Source organism: Chiloscyllium plagiosum, chromosome 20 (genome assembly GCF_004010195.1).
Source record: "Chiloscyllium plagiosum isolate BGI_BamShark_2017 chromosome 20, ASM401019v2, whole genome shotgun sequence".
NCBI classification, from domain to species: Eukaryota; Metazoa; Chordata; class Chondrichthyes; order Orectolobiformes; family Hemiscylliidae; genus Chiloscyllium; species Chiloscyllium plagiosum.
In genome coordinates this window covers 21,694,507-21,713,911 of record NC_057729.1, presented here as the reverse complement: position 1 = coordinate 21,713,911, position 19,405 = coordinate 21,694,507, and the positions used below count along the sequence as shown (strand labels likewise).

Below are 19,405 nucleotides of genomic sequence, written 5' to 3'. Positions count from 1 at the left end.
CAATACCCGCTTAAATGCCCATAAAGAGAGAGAGTCCACCACTGCTGCTGGCCGGGCATTCCATGAACTTACGACTCGCTGAGTGAAGGACCTACCCCTAACATCAGTCCTATATCTACTCCCCCTTAATTTAAAGCTATGCCCCGTTGTAATACCCGACTCCATACGCGGGAGAAGGTTCACACTGTCAACCCTATCTAACCCCCTGATCATCTTGTACACCTCAATCAAGTCATCCCTAAACCTTCTTTTCTCTAATGAAAACAGCCCTAAGTGTCTCAGTCTTTCCTCATACGATCTTCTTTCCATACCAGGCAACATCCTGGTAAACCTCCTCTGCACCCGTTCCAGTGCCTCCACATCCTTCCTATAGTATGGCGACCAAAACTGCACACAATATTCCAGATGCGGCCGCACCAGAGTCTTATACAACTGCAAGATTACCTCAGTACTCCGGAACTCAATTCCTCTACCAATAAAAGCCAGTACGCCATATGCCTTCCTCACCGCACTATTTACCTGGGTGGCAACTTTCAGAGATCTGTGTACATGGACACCAAGATCCCTCTGCTCATCCACACTACCAAGTATCCGACCATTAGCCCAGTACCCCATCTTTTTGTTATTCTTCCCAAAGTGAATCACCTCGCACTTAGCTACATTGAATTCCATTTGCCACCTTTCTGCCCAGCTCTGCAGCTTCTCTATATCTTGCTGTAACCTGCCACATCCTTCCTCACTGTCAACAACTCCTCTGACTTTCGTATCATCCGCAAACTTGCTTACCCAACCTTCTAACCCCTCTTCCAGGTCATTTATAAAAATGACAAACAGCAATGGTCCCAAAACAGATCCTTGCGGAACACCGCTAGTGACGGCACTCCATGAAGAAACTTTGCCATCAACTACTACCCTCTGTCTTCTTCCATCCGGCCAATTTCTAATCCAAACCTCCAACTCACCCTCAATGCCATATCTCCGTATTTTCTGTAGTAGCCTACCATGGGGAACCTTATCAAACGCCTTACTAAAATCCATATATACCACATCTATCGCTTTCCCCTCATCAACCTCCTTCGTCACCTTTTCAAAGAATTCAATAAGGTTTGTGAGGCACGACTTGCCCTTCACAAAACCATGCTGACTATCCTTGATCACATTATTCCTATCTAGATGTGCATAAATCCTATCCCTTACAATTCTCTCTAAGACTTTGCCCACAACGGAAGTGAGACTCACCGGCCTATAGTTACTAGGGCTATCCCTACTCCCCTTTTTGAACAAGGGAACCACATTTGCTATCCTCCAGTCTTCTGGGACTACTCCTGTAGACAAAGAGGACATAAAAATCAAGGCCAATGGCTCTGCAATCTCCTCCCTTGCTTCCCAGAGAATCCTAGGATAAATGCCATCAGGCCCAGGGGACTTATCTATTTTCACCTTTTCCAGGATTTCCAACACCTCTTCTCTACATACCTCAAAGCCATCCATTCTACTTATTTGTGCCTCAGTATTCTCATCGACAACAATGCCCTGTTCCTGAGTGAATACTGAAGAAAAGTATTCATTCAGTGTCTCCCCAATCTCTTCCGCCTCCACACGCAACTTCCCCCTACTATCCTTGACTGGACCTATTCCTACCCTAGTCATTCTTTTATTCCTAACATACCTATAGAAAGCCTTAGGGTTTTCCCTAATCCTATCTACTAAGGACCTTTCATGTCCCCTCCTTGCTGCTTTTAGCTCTCTCTTCAGGTCCTTCCTGGCTACCCTATAACTCTCAATCGCCCCAATTGAACCTTCACGTCTCATCTTGAGGTAGGCCGCCCTCTTCCATTTAACAAGGGATTCCAATTCCTTATTAAACCACGGCTCCCTCGCACGACCCTTTCCTCCCTGCCTGCTCGGTACGTAATTATCAAGGACACTCAGTAGTTGCCCCTTGAACAAGTTCCACATATCATTTACACTCTTGCCTTGGAGTCTACTTTTCTAAGCCACACATCCTAAGTCATGCCTCACAGCATCATAATTTCCCTGCCCCCATCTATAACTCTTGCCCTGTAGTGCACACTTATCCCTCTCCATCACTAGAGTAAAAGTCACCGCATTGTGGTCACTGTCCCCAAAGTGCTCACCTACCTCTAATTCTAACACCTGGCCTGGTTCGTTACCCAGAACCAAATCCAGTATGGCCTCACCTCTTGTTGGCCTGTCTACATATTGTGTCAGGAAACTCTCCTGCACACATTGAACAAACACTGACCCATCTAACGAACTTGAGCTATAGCTTTCCCAATCAATATCAGGAAAGTTAAAGTCCCCCATAACAACCACCCTATTACTGTCACTCATCTCCTGCATCACCTTCCCTATCCTTTCTTCAATGATTCTAGGACTATTAGGAGGCCTGTAAAAGACTTTTAACAGGGTGGGCTCACCTTTCCTATTCCTAACCTCAGCCCAAACTACCTCAGATGGTGAGTCTTCATCCATCGTCCTTTCCACCACTGTAATACTATCTTTGACAAGCAATGCCACACCTCCCCCTCCTTTATCCCCACCTCTGACCCTACTAAAACATTTAAATCCTGGAACCCGCAACTGCCAATCCTGTCCCTGTTCTAGCCATGTCTCCGTAATAGCCACAACATCGAAGTCCCAGGTACCTACCCACGCTGCAAGTTCACCTACCTTATTTCGTGTACTTCTTGCATTGAAGTATACACACTTCAAGCCACTTTCCTGTTTACAGGCACCCTCCTTTGAAATTGATGCTATGTTCCTAACCTCCCTACACTCCAGGTCCTGCACCCTGAAGCTACAATCTGGGTTTCCATGCCCCTGCAGAGTTAGTTTAAACCCCCGCCAAGAGCACTAGCAAACCTCCCCCCAAGGATACTGGTGCCCCTCAGTTTCAGGTGTAGACCATCCTGTTTATAGAGGTCCCATCGTCCCCAGAAAGAACCCCAGTTATCCAAAAACCGGAATCCCTCCCTTCTGCACCATCCCTGTAGCCACGCATTTAAGTGTTCTCTTTCCCTATTCCTCGACTCTCGATCATGTGGCACGGGTAACAAACCAGAGACAACAACTGTGTTCGTTCTAACTCTGAGCTTCCAACCTAGCTTCCTGAAAGCCTGTCTAACATCCTCGGCACTCCTCCTACCTATGTCGTTGGTGCCAATGTGGACCACGACTTCGGGTTGCTCCCCCTCCCCCTCCAGGACCCGGGGAACACGATCAGAGACGTCACGTACCCTTGCACCTGGGAGGCAACATACCAAACGTGAGTCTCTCTTGCCCCCACAAAACCGCCTATCTGTGCCCCGAACTATCGAGTCCCCAATTACTATTGCTCTGCTCTTCTCCACCCTTCCCTTCTGAGCAACGGGGACAGGCTCCATGCCAGAGGCCTGAGGGGACAGGCTCCATGCCAGAGGCCTGAGCCCCATTACTTACCCCTGGTAAGTCGTCCCCCCCACAAGTATCCAAAACGGTATACTTGTTCTTGAGGGGAACGGCCGCAGGGGGTCCCTGCACTGGCTGCTTCCTCCCAGTCCCCCTCACTGTCACCCATCTGTCTGCAATCTTTGGAGTTACAATTCCCTAAAGCTCCGATCTATGACCCCCTCTGCCTCCCGAATGATCCTAAGTTCATCCAACTCCAGCTCCAGTTCCCTAACACAGTCTTGGAGGAGCTGGAGATGGGTGCACTTCCTGCAAGTGTAATCAGCAGGGACATCCATGGCATCCCTCACTTCAAACATGTTGCAAGAGGAACATTGCACTGCCTTCACTGCCATCCCTCTAAAAGTAAACTTTTTTTATAGGGAAAAGACCTACCCAGCTGCCCCTCTGGTCTTCGTCACTTCCCCCTGCTGCTCCCGCCCTTTCTGTGAGGAGAAAAAAAAACACCGCTGCCTGCTACCGGTAAGTAATTTTAAAACAAACTGTCTCACCTTAGCTGTAGCCTTCTGGGTTCCTTTACACTCTGCTGCTGCTCGCACTCAAAAAAAAAAGCTTAAAGGATGCAAAAGTGTCAGATAAGAAATGGGACGGACCAATATGATAGAGAAACAGTTTATACTCAAACTGGATAAGAACTTTACCTGGCAAAGAAAAAACAGATGACTAAAGAAGAAAGGAGTACAGAAATTTCAAGAAAAGATGAAAATGTGTAAACCCTGGTGAACTGAAGTGCATAAAGAACAACAAAACAGAGAGTATGTGCTTTAAAAAAAAGAGCTTGAATATGGGACATCAAATTCAATACAATTGTTTTAAAGTTCTATTTGGGGAAACATCAAGAGGATTATTGAAGCTCACAATGATAATGTTCCTAATTAAAGTAAGGAATGGTTGGCATGTTGGTGAATTAATGGCAGTCAGTATTTTTGGTAGATGATAAGGATGTGCCATTTCACTCAATAAAACTAATCTTGTATCAGGGACAAGGACTCACCATAATTCACATGAGCAAAATAATAGGACTGGAGAAAATATGATGGTAAAAAGTGACAAATCCTCAAAATACAGTATGCATCTCAATACATTGAAAAAAAGAATTTTAATCTTTGGTATTACCCTAACTATAATTCTCTAAATTTCTTGCAATTCAGAAACTCTTCCTTTGGAGCAGAACATTGCAAATTCTATGCAGCTCCTTCAGAGAGGTTATAAATGGAAAACCAGAAAATTACAGGCCAGAAATAGATGGTGACACCTTGCAAAATGTCCATATTACAGAGGAGGAAGTACTGGATGTCTTGAAACGCATAAAGATGGATAAATCCCCAGGACTTAATCAGGTGTACCCGAGAACTCTGTGGGAAGCTAGAGAAGTGATTGCTGGGTCTCTTGCTGAGATATTTGTATCATCGATAGTCACAGCTGAGATGCTGGAAGACTGGAGGTTGGCAAACGTGGTGCTCATGGTCAGGGTTAATGTTTCACATATTTCTCCTTCCACATTGCTTCATCTCACACTATCAACATTTCTTTCCTTTCCAGTTTTTTTCTCCTTACAATACTTATCTAGTTTCCCATAAGTGATTCAATGTGATTCACCTCTAGTACTCCATGGAGTATTAAGTTCCACATTTGAATTACTTTACTATTAAAGACACATCTTGTGAATTTGTTTTTGGAATTATCAATGACTATTTTACTCTTTTGTCCCCTACTTTTGGAACCTCCCTCTTTATTCCAGGCATCTTGTTTTCTGCATTTACTTGAGGTCCTAGGGAGTGTTGCTGAACAAAGAGACCTTGGAGTGCAGGTTCATAGCTCCTTGAAAATGGAGTCGCAGGTAGATAGGATTGTGAAGAAGGCGTTTGGTATGCTTTCTTTTATTGGTCAGAGTATTGAGTATAGGAGTTGGGAGATCATGTTGTGGCTGAACAGGACATTGGTTAGGCCACTACTGGAATATAGCATTCAATTCTGGTCTCCTTCCTATCGGAAAGATGTTGTGAAATTTGAAAGGGTTCTGAAAAGATTTACGAGGATGTTGCCATGGCTGGAGGATTTGAGCTATATGGAGAGGCTGAACAGGCTGGGGCTGTTTTCCCTGGAGCATCGAAGGCTGAGAGGTGACCTTAGAGGTTTACAAAATTGAGGGGCATGGATAGAATAAATAGACAAAGTCTTTTCCCTGAGGTGGTGAGTCCAGAACTAGAGGGCATAGGTTTAGGGTAAGAGGGGAAAGCTATAAAAGGAGACCTAAGGAGCAACTTTTTCACACTGAAGGTGGTACGTGTATGGAATGAGCTGCCAGAGGAAGTGGTGGAGGCTGGTACAATTGCAACATTTAAAGGCATCTGGATGGGTATATGAATGGGAAGGGTTTGGAGGGATATGGGCCGGGTGCTGGCAGGTGGGACTAGATTGGGTTGGGATATCTAGTCGGCAAGGATGGGTTGGACCAAAGGGTCTGTTTCCATGCTGTACATCTCTATGACGAGACTCTAATTCATGATTTGGTGATGTGAGTCAAACTGCAACAGTCTGGGTGAGGCAACTGGTGCAGTAGCCACATTTAGAGATGGGAAGTGCAAGCCAGGTTCCTATCAATGCCATGATGTTAATGCAGTGATACACAATAAGCCCCTGAATAAACTGGGGAGGACCTAATTAACAAATGAGCAGATATTTTGTCAGGAGGTGTGAACTGTGGTGCTGATAGGAGATCAGCTGAGAGTCGACAGGATCAACTATAGGAGGGTTGAGTTCAACAGCAAGTATTTAAAGATTATGTCCAGCCTGGCCACTTGTCAGGAAGGTCAATGTGTGTGTAAAATGCAGCTATCGGGTGGTTTTTTTAAGCTGACAGTGCTGAATACCTTGAAACAAAGGATGTCTATGATTATCCAAGAGGAAGTTGAGCCTGGGATAGTATCAGAAAAATATGAAGGTCAAAAAGTACTGATTGGATTTTAATTGGACAGAATAGCTGAGAGGGGAGAATTGAAAGGAATCCTGATGACAGGTATCTGAGGGCTAAAGAGCAAAACTGTCATAACTGGGTTGGGGGAATAAAGAAGAAATCAAGGTGTGATAGGTTGTATGTTTGCTCACTGAGCTGGTAGATTTGTTCTCAGGTGTTTCGTCACCATGCTAAGTAACATCACCAGGTGTGATAGCTTCACACCTAAAATGACAATCAAAATGTGCAGGCAAGTGGGGATGGAAAAATGGACATTAGATGGCTGACTAGAAAGGAACGTGTTAATTGTTGAACACCAAAATAAAGCTGCTGCTTGTGACATACATAGGCTAGTCCCAGCCACCCCTCCACAATGGCACAAAGACCCGCCTGGGTTTGCTTTGTGGCTTATTGATACTTCTGAATCAAACTATTCAGAGATGTTGTTAAATACCTCTGGAGCAGGTGGGATTTGAACCCATGCCTCCTGATTCAGAGCTAGGGACACTACAATAGTACCACAAGAGCCCTTCCTTGATATGCTTTGTTTTAAACTGTCTCGAAGTGTGATCACCAACAACTGAACTTTTTTTTCCCCCACCACCAAATCAATGTGATTCTTTTTTCTTGTTTTTAGCTTAACTGCCATCAGGAAAACACTTGTGGTTATTTGCCTACTTACATGCAAAACCCTTTATGGACACAGGGCCTGCTTTTTTTTTAATATTTGGAAGTGCACTTACATACAACCAAATGGTTTTCCCACCCCCAAATCACAGCTGGGTCAACTTTAGTTTTATAATATTGTGTTTTTAATGTATCCGAAAGTACTCTTACTGGTTTTCAAATCGCCATGACTTTTTTTAACCATTAACTGCCACCAGTAAATTACCTATGTAGCCAATTAGGAATTTACATGCAAATGCAAGCAAGCCATCAAACATGAGGGAGGGCTAGGGAAAGCAGAAGGGAATAAATCAAAATGGAGTTGGAGGAGGAATTGGGCCTGCTTATATTTTTCTTTTATCAAGGAGTGTTATACAGCCAAATGACTTTCCCACCACAAAATCACTGTTATTTTCTTTTTGTTTTTGACTTTTGTTCTTGTTTTTGACTATTAACCACCATATGCTGTCAATTAGAAGTTTATATGCACAGCCAATTATTGGCAAAGCAAACCATCAAAATGGGGAGGGAAGGGTAGGGAAAGCAGAAAGGGCAAAACAAAAGTTGGAGTGGGAATTCAGTGTGCTTTCTTATTTTCCAATCAACCCGTTGAGAGATGCTATTATACTCCCCTAAAGCAAGCTGGGACTTGAACCTGGGCCATCTGGCTCAGAAGTAGGAGCATTGCTACTGCACCATAAGAACCCTATAAGCTGGGTCTGCTTTTGTTTTTACTCGCCCTGTTCAGAGATATTATTACACATTAAGCAGGGGAGACTCAAACCCAGAGGTAGAGACAGTGCCACTGCACCACAACAACCCTGAGTTCTCAAGCTTCTTCATCATGCTTGTAATCAAATGCCTTAATAATGTAGCAAAGAAGAAAAGGAGTAGATCCTGCGTTCCAGACTGCATTGCCACATTCAACATCCTGGCTAAAGTGCCCAAAGATATGCGGATTGAGCATCAAGCTGCTCAGTGCTGTGAAGACCCATCGCAAAACCTTGTGACCCTGAGTCAACATCACCTTGATTTCGGGGTCAGCCGATGATGACAACTTTCACTGGGGTAACAAAATTGCCCAGGATACTTATTGTAAATTACTATCCTTTATCCTCTGTTGGAGGACCACATATAAAGACTACAGGGAGATTGGGTGAGACTGGATTAGAACATTCCCAGCAATGAAACAGCCTGCCGATCCTACAGATGCTTTTGTATGATCTATGGCCATTTGTGTGACATGCCAGAGAATAATTGGCCCTTGCAAAATAATGCCTCAATGAGGAGTCAACGGCAAAGAAAAGTGCAAGATTAACACTGCATAAGGTACTTTTCCTGCAAGAATTTTTTTAGCCAAAGAATTGGACAGTAGAATCACTGACAGTTGAAATAGTTATTCATTTTCTTTGGATGAGAGAAAAGGTTTTTTTTTCTTTTATATGGGCCATTGAGCTGCTGCTGTCAGTACAAAACCATTCTAGCAATATGATTGTTAGAACCAGAAACATAATTTCTGTGCTTTATCTAGATATAAAATTGAAATCTAGAAGTCTTGTGCCACTGCAATGTTGTCTCTACCACCAACCGAGTAAATATTTACTTTGTACTGGCATAATTAACATGTACATGCCTAAATGTATGCATTTTGACAGTCAACTATTCGTGTAGCCAAAATTGTTAACTTTATCTTGCACTTGCAAATTCTGAGTGATTAGTAATCTTCTTGAGCCACACAGTTTGTGTGTGTGTGTGTGTGTGTGTGTGTGTGTGTGTGTGTGTGTGTGTGTGTGTGTAAGTAATCTCAGTGTGTGTGTGTGTGTGTGTGTGTGTGTGTAAGTAATCTCACAGTTCTTCCATGCAGAAATTCCAGGATTTTGATCTATCTGTGATGAAGGAGCACCAGTGTAACTTTGTTGGGACGTTTTTGAACCTGGTTGTTAATCTGCACCTTCCAGTGTTCTATATCATCCGCCGCCTCACTTCATTTTTTAAATGATGGTAGTTATGGGTATGGTAGGTGTTATCAAAGGAATTTAGCAATTTTTTGCAGTGCATCTTGAATATGGTACACAGATCTGCAGTTGTGCATTGATGGTTGATGGGGGTGTCAATCAAATGGCAAGTGGTAAATACATTACTAGCGTTGAATGTCTTGTGGATTGTTTAGCTCCACTCTTAGCTACACTTTCTGACGAGTGGATAGTATTCCATCATGCACATGACTTGTTCATGCACATGATGAGTTGAAAGTTAGAAAGTGATTTACTTGTCACAGAATTCCCTTTATCTGGCTTGCTCTTGTGGGCACAATATTTTAAAAGGCTGGTAAAGTTGGAGTAGAACCACTAAGTTCTGGAAATAATTATCAATCTTTTCAGGCTTAGGTATAATTTAGATTGCATGTAAGCATTTTTCAAGTATACCAGATGGCTGTCCAATATTTGCATTGGTTTAGAGTTTGTTCACAGAAGTGGTTTTGTGACGAAGAGCAGAGGCCTTGGAATTCAGCTAAATAGTACCATTCCTCAACTGTGAAGCCATTTTTGTTTGACCTTGTGTTTGGGGTGAGTAGGAGTATTTGAAATGATGTGTGTTGCACCTCCTTTGCTTACATGAGGAGAATGCTCTATAAAGAGGGATCGGATGTTGAGTGTGATGGAAAAGTGGACCAAATTATTCCAGAGCGAGCTAACCCTTTAGAATGCTGGGAGCAATGAGAAAGATCTGGCCTAAATGGTAGGAGATGATCTGATCAGTGAGAAGACTGGTGAGATACATGGTAAACCCCTCTCCTGGCTCTAGGAGAGAGGTGATGGGCTGAGAGCAGAGATTAGAAACTGGGACCTGTATGATTGATGGCCTTGCCAACCATAATGGAGAGCAACACTTGATTGACGGAAAAAGAATCCATTAGCACAAGAATAAAATTACAAGATGCAAGATGGGAGGAAGTGGAATCAAGGTAGCTGCTGCGGGAATCTTTGGGCCTTAAATATAGGTTGACAGTCTCTGCAGAAATGGGGACAGAAGTTGAAGATGGGAAGAGTTAAAAATAGGCCATGTAAAGGCTGCATAATGTTACTTTATCCATGTAGTATTGAAAAGAATATTGTACATTCCACACTAAGTAATCTAATCTAATCTAAAAAAACTAATTGAAAATGAAACATGAATGGCAATAAAATTTGAAACCGGGAGAAGCAACATAGCAAAAGAAAAAACAAAAAACTAAAAGCAAATTAGTAACCTAGTGGAAGAAGCAGGACCAAAGGTTATAATCTCTGGATTACTCAGTGCCACGTGCTAGTGAGAGTAGGAATAGGAAGATAGGGCCAATAAATCAGTGGCTAAGAAGTTGGTGCAGAGGGTAGGGATTCTTTTTTTTAAATCATTGGAATCTCTTCTGGGGCAGAAAAGACCTGTTCAAAATGGATGGGTTTCACTTGAGCTGGACAGGGTGTAATATCCTGGCAGGGAGATTTGCTGGCTCTCTTTATGAGCCTTTAGACTAATAAAGAGGGGGATTAGGGTGATCCTAAGTACTAATGAGAATAGAGATATATGAAGATGGTTCTGAAGCTAAAGAGAACAAGTTAATTAGAGAAGGCAAGCAAGAGCAAGTCAGAGAATGAGGTAACTGAACAGTTAAACTATTTATTTGAATGAAAGGGGTCTTGCAGGTAAGGCAGATCAGCTCGGTATGTTTTGAAACATGGGACTGGGACATTATAGCTATTACAGAAACATGGCTGAGGGAGGGACAGGACTGGCAGCTTGATTAGATGCTATAGAAAGGAACTTGAGAGGAGGAGAAATAGTGTTTTTAATGAGGGAAAACATTACTGCTGTACTTCAAGGATATTTTTGAGGGATCATTCAGTGAAGGTGCATGGCTAGAACCCGGAAATAAAAAGATGATCACCTTGAGCAAATATGTAGAGACATCTTAGATATATGCAAGAAGAATAGGGTTCTAATAGTAGGAGATGTTATCTTTCCAAACTTCGACTGGGACTGCCATAGTGTTAAGGACTTGGATGGTGAAGAATTTGTGTTCAATAATTTTCTTATATGTGTAGATGTGTTACTAGAGAAGAAGCAAAACTTGACCTCTTTGGAAATAAGACAAGGCAAGTGACTGAAGTGTTAGTGAGGGAGCATTTTGGGACCAGTGATCGTAATTCTGTTAGTTTAAAATAGTTATGGAAAAGGTTAGGCCTTGTATAAAAATTGAGTTCTTTATTGGAGTAAGGCAAATTTTGAAAGTATGAAACAGGAACTTTCAAAAGTTGATTGGGGTAGTCTGTTTGCAGATAAAGGGATGACTGGCAAGTGGGAGACTTCCAAAAGTGAGATAACAAGAGTTCAGAGACATAATGTTCCTGTTAGGGTGATGGGTAAGGGTGGTAAGAGTAGGGAACAATGAATGAATAAAGATATTGAGGTTCCAGTCAAGAATAAGAAGACAACACATTTTAGGTAGAGACAACTGAAATCAAGTAAGTCCTTTGAAGAATGTAAGGAATGTAAGGGCATTCTCAGGAGGGAAAAATAAATGGGATATGAGATAGCCTTGGCAGATAAGTTTAAGGACAATCCAAAGAGATTATACAAGTACATTAAGAGCAAAAGAGCAACTAGGGAGAGAATGCAGCTCCTTAGAGATCAATGAGATCATCTGTGAGTGGAACCACAGGAGATGGGAGATAAACTAATATATCATGTCAACTTATATTGTAGAGAAAGACATGGAGGTTAGGGAACTTGTAAATAAAATATCTTGAAAACAATCCACATTACAATACAGGAGATGCTGGCGATCTTAAAAAAAAACATAAAGGTGGATAAATCTTCGGGACCTGAACAAGTGTATTCCTGGACCTTGTGGGAAATTAGGGGAAAAAATTATGGAACCCCTAACAGACATCTTTGTATAATCTATAGCTATGAGTGAGTTGCCAGAAGACTAGAGGTTGGCTACTGTTGGTGCCTCTATTGAAGAAAGGCTGGGATCTGTTGACTTGAGTCTGACATCAATGATGGGTACGTTATTGGAGGGGATTCTGAGAGAGAGAATTTGACTGCATTTGGAGAGGCAAGGACAGATTAAGGAAAGTCAGCATGGCATTGTTTGTGGGAAATCATGTCTCACAAATTTGATTGAGTTTTTTGAGGATGTCATCTAAAAGATTGAAGGCAGAGTTGTAGATGTTTTCTACATGAACTTTAATAAAACCTTTGATAAGGTTACACATGGTAGACTGATTAGTAAAATCGGTTCACATGGGATTCAGGGGAGAGATTGTCAAAGAAAGACGAAGGGTTGTGTTCAGTACTGGAGGCCTATGATTTGGATGAGAATATAGAAGGCATGGTTAGTAAGTTTGCAGATGACATCAAAATTGGTGGCATAGTAGACAGTGAAGAAGGTTACCTCAGATTACAAAGCGATCTCTATCAATTAGGTCAGTCAACTGAGGATTGGCAGATGGAGTTTAATTTGGATAAATGTGGCGTATAGCATTTTGGTAAAGTGAACAAGGGCAGGACTTTTAGTTAATGGTAGTCTCCTGGGTAGTGTTGTCAAACAGACCTCAGGGTTCAGGTGCATAGTTCTTTGAAAATTGCATCACAGGTAAACCGGGTAGTTAAGGTGTTTAGCACTTTTGCCTTCATTGCTCAGACCATTGAGTACAGCAGTTGGGACGTAATATTGAGGATATACAATACATTGGTGAAGCTACCTTTGGAGTACTGTGCACAGTTCTACAGCTACAGAAAAGATGTTAATAAACTGGAGAGGGTTCAGAAAAGATTTACCAGGATGTTGCTGGGACTGGTTTTAGGGAGAGACTGAATAGACTGGGACCTTTTTTCTCTGGAATGTAGGAGTTTGAGGAGTGACCTCAGAGGTTTATAGAATCATTTGGGGCATAGATAAGTCTATAGCCCTAGAGTGTGGGAGTTCAGTATTAGGGGGGATATTTTTAAGGTGAGAGGAGACTGTTTAAAAGGGACCTGAGATGCAACTTTTTCACACAGGATGGTTTGTATGTGCAGTAAACTACCAGAGGAAGTGATTGAGATTTTCAAAAAGCATATGCTGGAATCCAAAGTAGATAAGCAGGAGACTGAAGAACACAGCAACCGAGACAGCATCAGGAGGTGGAGAAGTCAACATTTCTGGTATAACCCTTCTTCAGGAATGAAGATAGTGATAGGGGGAGCTGCAGATAAAAGTGGGGTGGGGAGAGAGGCGGCATGGTGAGGTAGTAATAAGTGAACACAGGTAGAGGGTACGACCTGATTGGTCGATGTGAGGAATGAATCCGGTTGGTAACTGGAAGGAAGGGTCATTAGGTGGATTGGAAGGGAAGAGTCAGGGAATGCAGATACAGTTGCAACATTTACAAGACATTTGGACAGGTACGTGAATAGGAAAGGTTTAAAGGGATATCTGCCAAACGCAGGCAATTGGGGCTAGTTTTAGTTTGAGAAACTTGGTCAGCATGGATGAGTTAGACCAAAGGGTCTGTTTCTCATTCTAATTAAATGAGGGGGGAAATGTGTAGGAATGAAAAGAAAATTAATAAAAGTTATTTGCCATGAAGCTCAGATGTGTTTACAAAGGTAGGTGTGATGTTTTAAAATTCATTAAAACATGTTATTGCATCAGACATCCAAAAAGAAAATACTTCATCTTGTTTCTGCCAGTCTTTATAAATAAGCATTTACTTACAATTAAGGATCTCTTTAAGGTTAAAGCCAACTTTTTTCTTGCTTCTCAAACAGCACCAGTGTTAATCTCTGGTTTAGAGATATTAAATGTTTGGGGAGAGGCAAGGCTGTTCAGTGTTTGCTTGTGTTGGTAACTAACAAACCCAACTCATGTGGAAATATATCTCTGACTTGCATTTATTCTCTCAACTAAGAACACAAGTTGGGAGTCAGGTTGAATTATTTTCTTCTGTTTGACTGAACTGCTCAAACTTTAACCACTTGAACTGTTAGAGCTGGTAATGTAGAAGACCATTATAAGGAGTAGAACCCATTTAAATCTTCAGTAACTGTACGAAGTCTTGCAAGCTGGATTAAACAAAATGTTTTAGTACAACTTTGTTTTAATACTAATTCTCTTACACAACCTTTACAATGTTGCCTTTGAGGTTTGTAATTTTTTTTGTTCATTGAAAATCTCATTCAGTAATCTTTTTAACTATGTCAGTAATGCAGTAGATTTTATGCCACCTAAAGTAGTTTGTTTTTATATTGTTTTCTTTCATGAAATAATGGGCTTTGACTATCTATTTCAAGATGATTAAAATGAAATGGCTATTTTAAGATGTATGAAACTCCATAATAAAATGTAACTATTGAAGCATAACTTATTTTGCTTAAACTTGCATATACAGTAAGAGAAAATGCTAAATTAGAGAAACTACAACGTTTCAATCATGCAAGTACTATTTTTGCTGTTAAAATCATAAGGATTTGATTAAAAGGTACACTTGATTAAAATTAGTAAACTGCTGTTTTCATGTCTGGAAGAGCAGTAGTTCAAACAAAAAAAAATTAAATCAAGGTCCATCTCTGCTGGAAGTTTTACAAGAATTACAAGTAACTCAACAGTTTTCGACTGTGAAACTTGATCTCCACATTGGTAGAATGATCTTGATTTAATATTCACTATGACTGGAGTTTTATGAAATGCTGTGTGGGGATGGCAGTGTGACTATGACTTGGATTTTGCCATAGTATTAACAGCAGCTTGTCGCCACTTAATATTCTTAAGTAGTTAATTGGACAGCAGCCTCTGCCACTCATTTGCATGTGTGAGTACAGAAACCTACAAGATCTAGAAACCTACAACCTCTAGCAACTTTTCTTTACAATACCTCATTGATAAACTACGTGAAAGGGTGTGGTGTTTTGGTAGTGTTGGGGTGTGATCATTCAATGGAAACGATATTTTTTTAAACAATAGGGCGGCACGGGGGATCAGTGGTTAGCACTGCTGCCTCACAACACCTCTCGGCCTCGGGCGACTGTGTGGAGTTTGCACATTCTCCCCGTGTCTGCGTGGGTTTCCTCCGGGTGCTCTGGTTTCCTCCCACAGTCCAAAGGTGTGTAGGTCAGGTGAATTAGCCATGCTAAATTGCCCATAGTGCTAGGTGCATTAGTCAGAGGGAAATGGGTTTGGGTGGGTTACTCTTCGGAGGGTCGGTGTGGACTGGTTGGGCCAAAGGGCCTGTTTCCACACTGTAGGGAATCTAATCTAATCTAATCTCTGTTGAATTAAAAGTTTGCCTTAGAGTATATTAGTCACATTCTTCCACATTTTAATTGTTGTCGTAGATTTAAAAAAAACATTTGGCCTGGATTTTCTGATGGCCAGTCAGTTAGTATTCCTGTGGGATCCTCATTGTAGCAGACTCCACAGGAATCGCCCAGAAAATTGAAGATTTCCTATATGTTTTGAACTCTTTGAAATCACACAATTCAGAGAATTCCAATGAAATTAAATAAACAGTTAATCAGGAACATTCAGACAATTAAGTACACGGTCTGACTCGTGAATAGCTATTCAGCAAACCGCCATACTTAGCTCAAGACACCAAACTATGCTTCCCCCAGACAAGATTAGATTAGATTACTTACAGTATGGAAACAGACCCTTCAGCCCAACAAGTCCACACCCACTCGCCGAAGCGCCACCCACTCAGACCCATTCCCATACATTTACCCCTTCACCTAACAGTATGGGCAATTTACCATGGCCAATCCACCTAACCTGCACATTTTTGGATTGTGGGAGGAAACTGGAGCACCTGGAGGAAACCCACACAGACACAGGGAGAATGTGCAAACTCCACACAGAGTCGCCTGAGGTGGGAATTGAACCCGGGTCTCTGGTGCTGTGAGGCAGTTGTGCTAACCACTGTGCCACCGTGCTGCCCACTGATCTGACACACTTCCTTTATTCCACTGCTAGACCTGATTTTTCTCACCCATGCTGACCACCCCCAAACACTAAATCACTGTTAATATCTTGGCACCATATTCCCTTCCCACTGTACCCTAGAATCCAGGCATCTAGCCCTGGCAACCCCCATTTACCTAGCTCCTCCTCTCCCCTACACATCAGGCGCCTACTCTTCCTATCAGCCAACAATAGCCAACAACCTTATGTCCTTAGCATGTGATAGCAATAGTGGCTGTCATGACCTTTTGAATTTCTGAATACGGCAGTTGCCTGCTATAAAAGTGGTTTGCCTTCCTCGAACAGTTCTACATTACAAATGAATTGTCAAAATGGAAGTAAAGCTCAGTGAAAATTCTTAGAAATGCAGAGTTCCCCTTTTGTCAGAATTAAGGAATATAATTACAATCTGTTTGAGATTGCCACGCCTTGGAAAATCTGGCCTACGTTTGAAAGGTTTTTTCTGATTTATCTCTCACCCTGTCTAATTTTGTTGCCTTTCTATTTCATTTTCTTTAGATGATATTCCACTGAATTATCCTGTCAAAAGTATACCTCACAATTCAGACTGCAGTATTTATTAAGGATTCTTTGCTTGATTGATTTGAGAAGGTGGGACAGTGGTTCAACAGTTAGCATTGCTGCCTCACAATATTCTTGGTCGATTATAGCCTCTGGCAATTGTGGAGTTTGAACATTCTCCCTGTCTTTGTGGGTTTCCTCTCGGTGCTCCAGTTTCCTCCCATGGTCCAAAGATATGCTATTTAGATGGATTGTCCATGTTAAATTTCCCATTGTGTCCAGGGGTTTGCAGGTGGATTAGCCTTGGGGAATGCAGGATTACAGGAATAGGATAGGGCAGGAGGTCTTGGTGGGATTCTGTGCTGAACAGCCGGTGTCCATACTGTAGGGATTCTGTGTTTCTATGATACCCTCTCAGTTGCCTGTTCTTGCAAGCCAGAGATTGCCTGCAGAAGGTAACAACAGTTGAGACATGACTGGGAACTGCATATTGTAGTGTGAAAACCCACAGGTTCTGTGGGAAAGTGTAAGCATATAAGTGAGTTCCATTCATTCACCGCTGACTGCAAAATCTGGGTTGAGCTTTTGCAGCCATGTGTAAAAATTTGAGTATTTTTGCCTTCCACACATTTCACAGAACAAAGGTGCTGATGTTCCGTGTCTAAATCATTGTCATCAATGATGCTTGTTTCATAGTTACAGTAATTCATAGATTTAAGTAACAGAAATGTTAGTCTTTTTTTAATAAGTAAAATTTCCTGTGTCAAACTTTTTCTTGTTTCTTTTTAGGAATCATGGCTATTCTGTTTTCTGGCATTGTGATGTCGCATTATGCTCACCATAACCTCTCACCAGTTACTCAAATCCTAATGCAGCAGACACTGCGAACTGTTGCTTTTATGTGTGGTATGTGGCATGCATTTCTCCAATCTTTCCAATTACAGCTTGGAAATGGTTTTGAAATTAAACTAACAATTTTATTTAACTCAAATACTAATTTGAATATCATTTGAAAAATAACTACCCAATCTATTCAAGAAACACATGAGAATTTTGACTTGTTACTGTTTGGAAATGTTAGTAAGAAGGCAGACCAAGAATGGTTGCAATAGGAAAGAAGAAGCTTAATGTCACAGTCACATTACTAGACTGGTAGTCCAGAGGTGAGATATGAATTCAAATTATGCATGAAGGAAAATCTGGGAAAACAGTTCACAGAATTTGATGGGATAATTATTGTACTGATCAGTACACACCTCGATCTTCCTTCTCTGGATGCTTTTACTTGTTCATATGAGGCACAGGATTGTGGGTTTACACTTAGAGGTCTCTAACTCATTAATTAAAAGTCATGGCTTACAGGAACTGCTGCAAAAAAGAAACTGGGGTTTTATTCAGGCTTAGTAGTTTTAACTTCAGGGAACAGACAGCTCCTGAGCTTGCAGAGATTTGATGGCTTCTCTGGACCTCATTCACAACCCCAAGTTGTTCAGTTACGTGGGAACAATTACAGTCTTTGGCAAGCAGAAGACCTTTGTCATTGTTCACTGTTCACAGAACAGTTATCAGTCAGTTACTTGTTGGCCGTTGAATCTCGATTTGTACAGTTCTTGGTTCTAGTTCATCTGCAAATCTTTCACAACTGCTTAAACCGGCAGCTATATAAATAGTGCTTACAGTAAGTGTCATGTTACTTGCTTACAAAAAAGTAGCAATTTTTAAAAAATAAAGGTTTTTTTCCCATTTAAGTTCACAATCAAAAATATAGAAGTGATTTCATGTATCTTTTGTGGCTAGTTTTCTGTCTGTTTGTCCAATGTTGTGTTTGTTACATGCAAGGTACTTTGTAAATGAAATTAGTTTCGCTTGTTGTCTGAATGGGGTCTTTCAAGTTCCTTAGCTGCTGTTTTAGTGTGTTGGTGGTTTTTTGGGCAACCATGATGCCAAGAGGTCTGAGTAGTTGGCAGTCATTTCCGAGATGCCTTTGATGTAGGGGAGGGGCTAGGGTTTCTGGACGCGTTTTGTCTGCTTGTTTGGGTTTGTTGCTGAGAAATTGGCGGACTGAGTTCATTGGTTACCTATTTTTTTAATTCACTGGATAGGTGATTTTCGTCTGCGCTGCAATGTGTGGTGGCTCATTGAAATAATGTTCTAATGCAGCTCCATTTGTGGGTATTGAGATGATTGCTTCTGTACTTCAGTAATTGGTTCGTATGTGTTGTTTTCCTGTAGACACTGGTTTGAAGTTCTCCATTGGCTGTTCGCTCTACTGTGACATGTAGGAATGGCAGTTTGTTGTTTTTTTCCCCTCAAATAAATAGGCTAATATGCCTTCTGCTTACATGTCAAGCAGCGGTTTGATTCATCTGGAAAATATAGAATAGATTATTAAATCTAAGATTCAAATTACAGTGATTAGCATTTTATTCTGTCACTAAATAGTTATATTTTTAAGCAACTGTAAATAAGGCAATGGACTTAAAAGTAGTTTAATATTTTACCGTCCTTGGTTTTTAATGAAACTCTATTATTTCCCAGCCCCTTAGATAGGAGTGCTGATATGCCTGATACAGTTAGCTTATTTGAACAACTAAAATGTACTCAGGACTTGACAATGTGTTTCCTTCAGTGTCAGGATTGAAGCTTTCCCATATATGAAGTTGAAGAATTGAATATAATGCACCAACATGATGCTTTTGGAATTGAAGTGGAATTGTTTAAATTTAAATTTTTTGAAGACAGTTCTGCTATTCAGCTTTGGGCTGGAATGAAAACAATATTTTTTTTTCATTTGAGCCTCTGTATAT

General features: G+C 41.3%; 1 protein-coding gene across 2 annotated transcripts in view; it reads left to right on the top strand.

Moving 5' to 3' along the window:
- slc9a8 (solute carrier family 9 member 8) overlaps positions 1-19,405 on the top strand; it is a 72,671-nt gene that overhangs the window by 33,384 nt on the left and 19,882 nt on the right. For both annotated transcript variants that reach the window (XM_043710281.1, XM_043710280.1), the window contains exon 11: positions 17,388-17,504. In XM_043710281.1, coding sequence (XP_043566216.1) covers positions 17,388-17,504 — 117 coding nt within the window. The remainder of the gene's footprint in view (positions 1-17,387; positions 17,505-19,405) is intronic.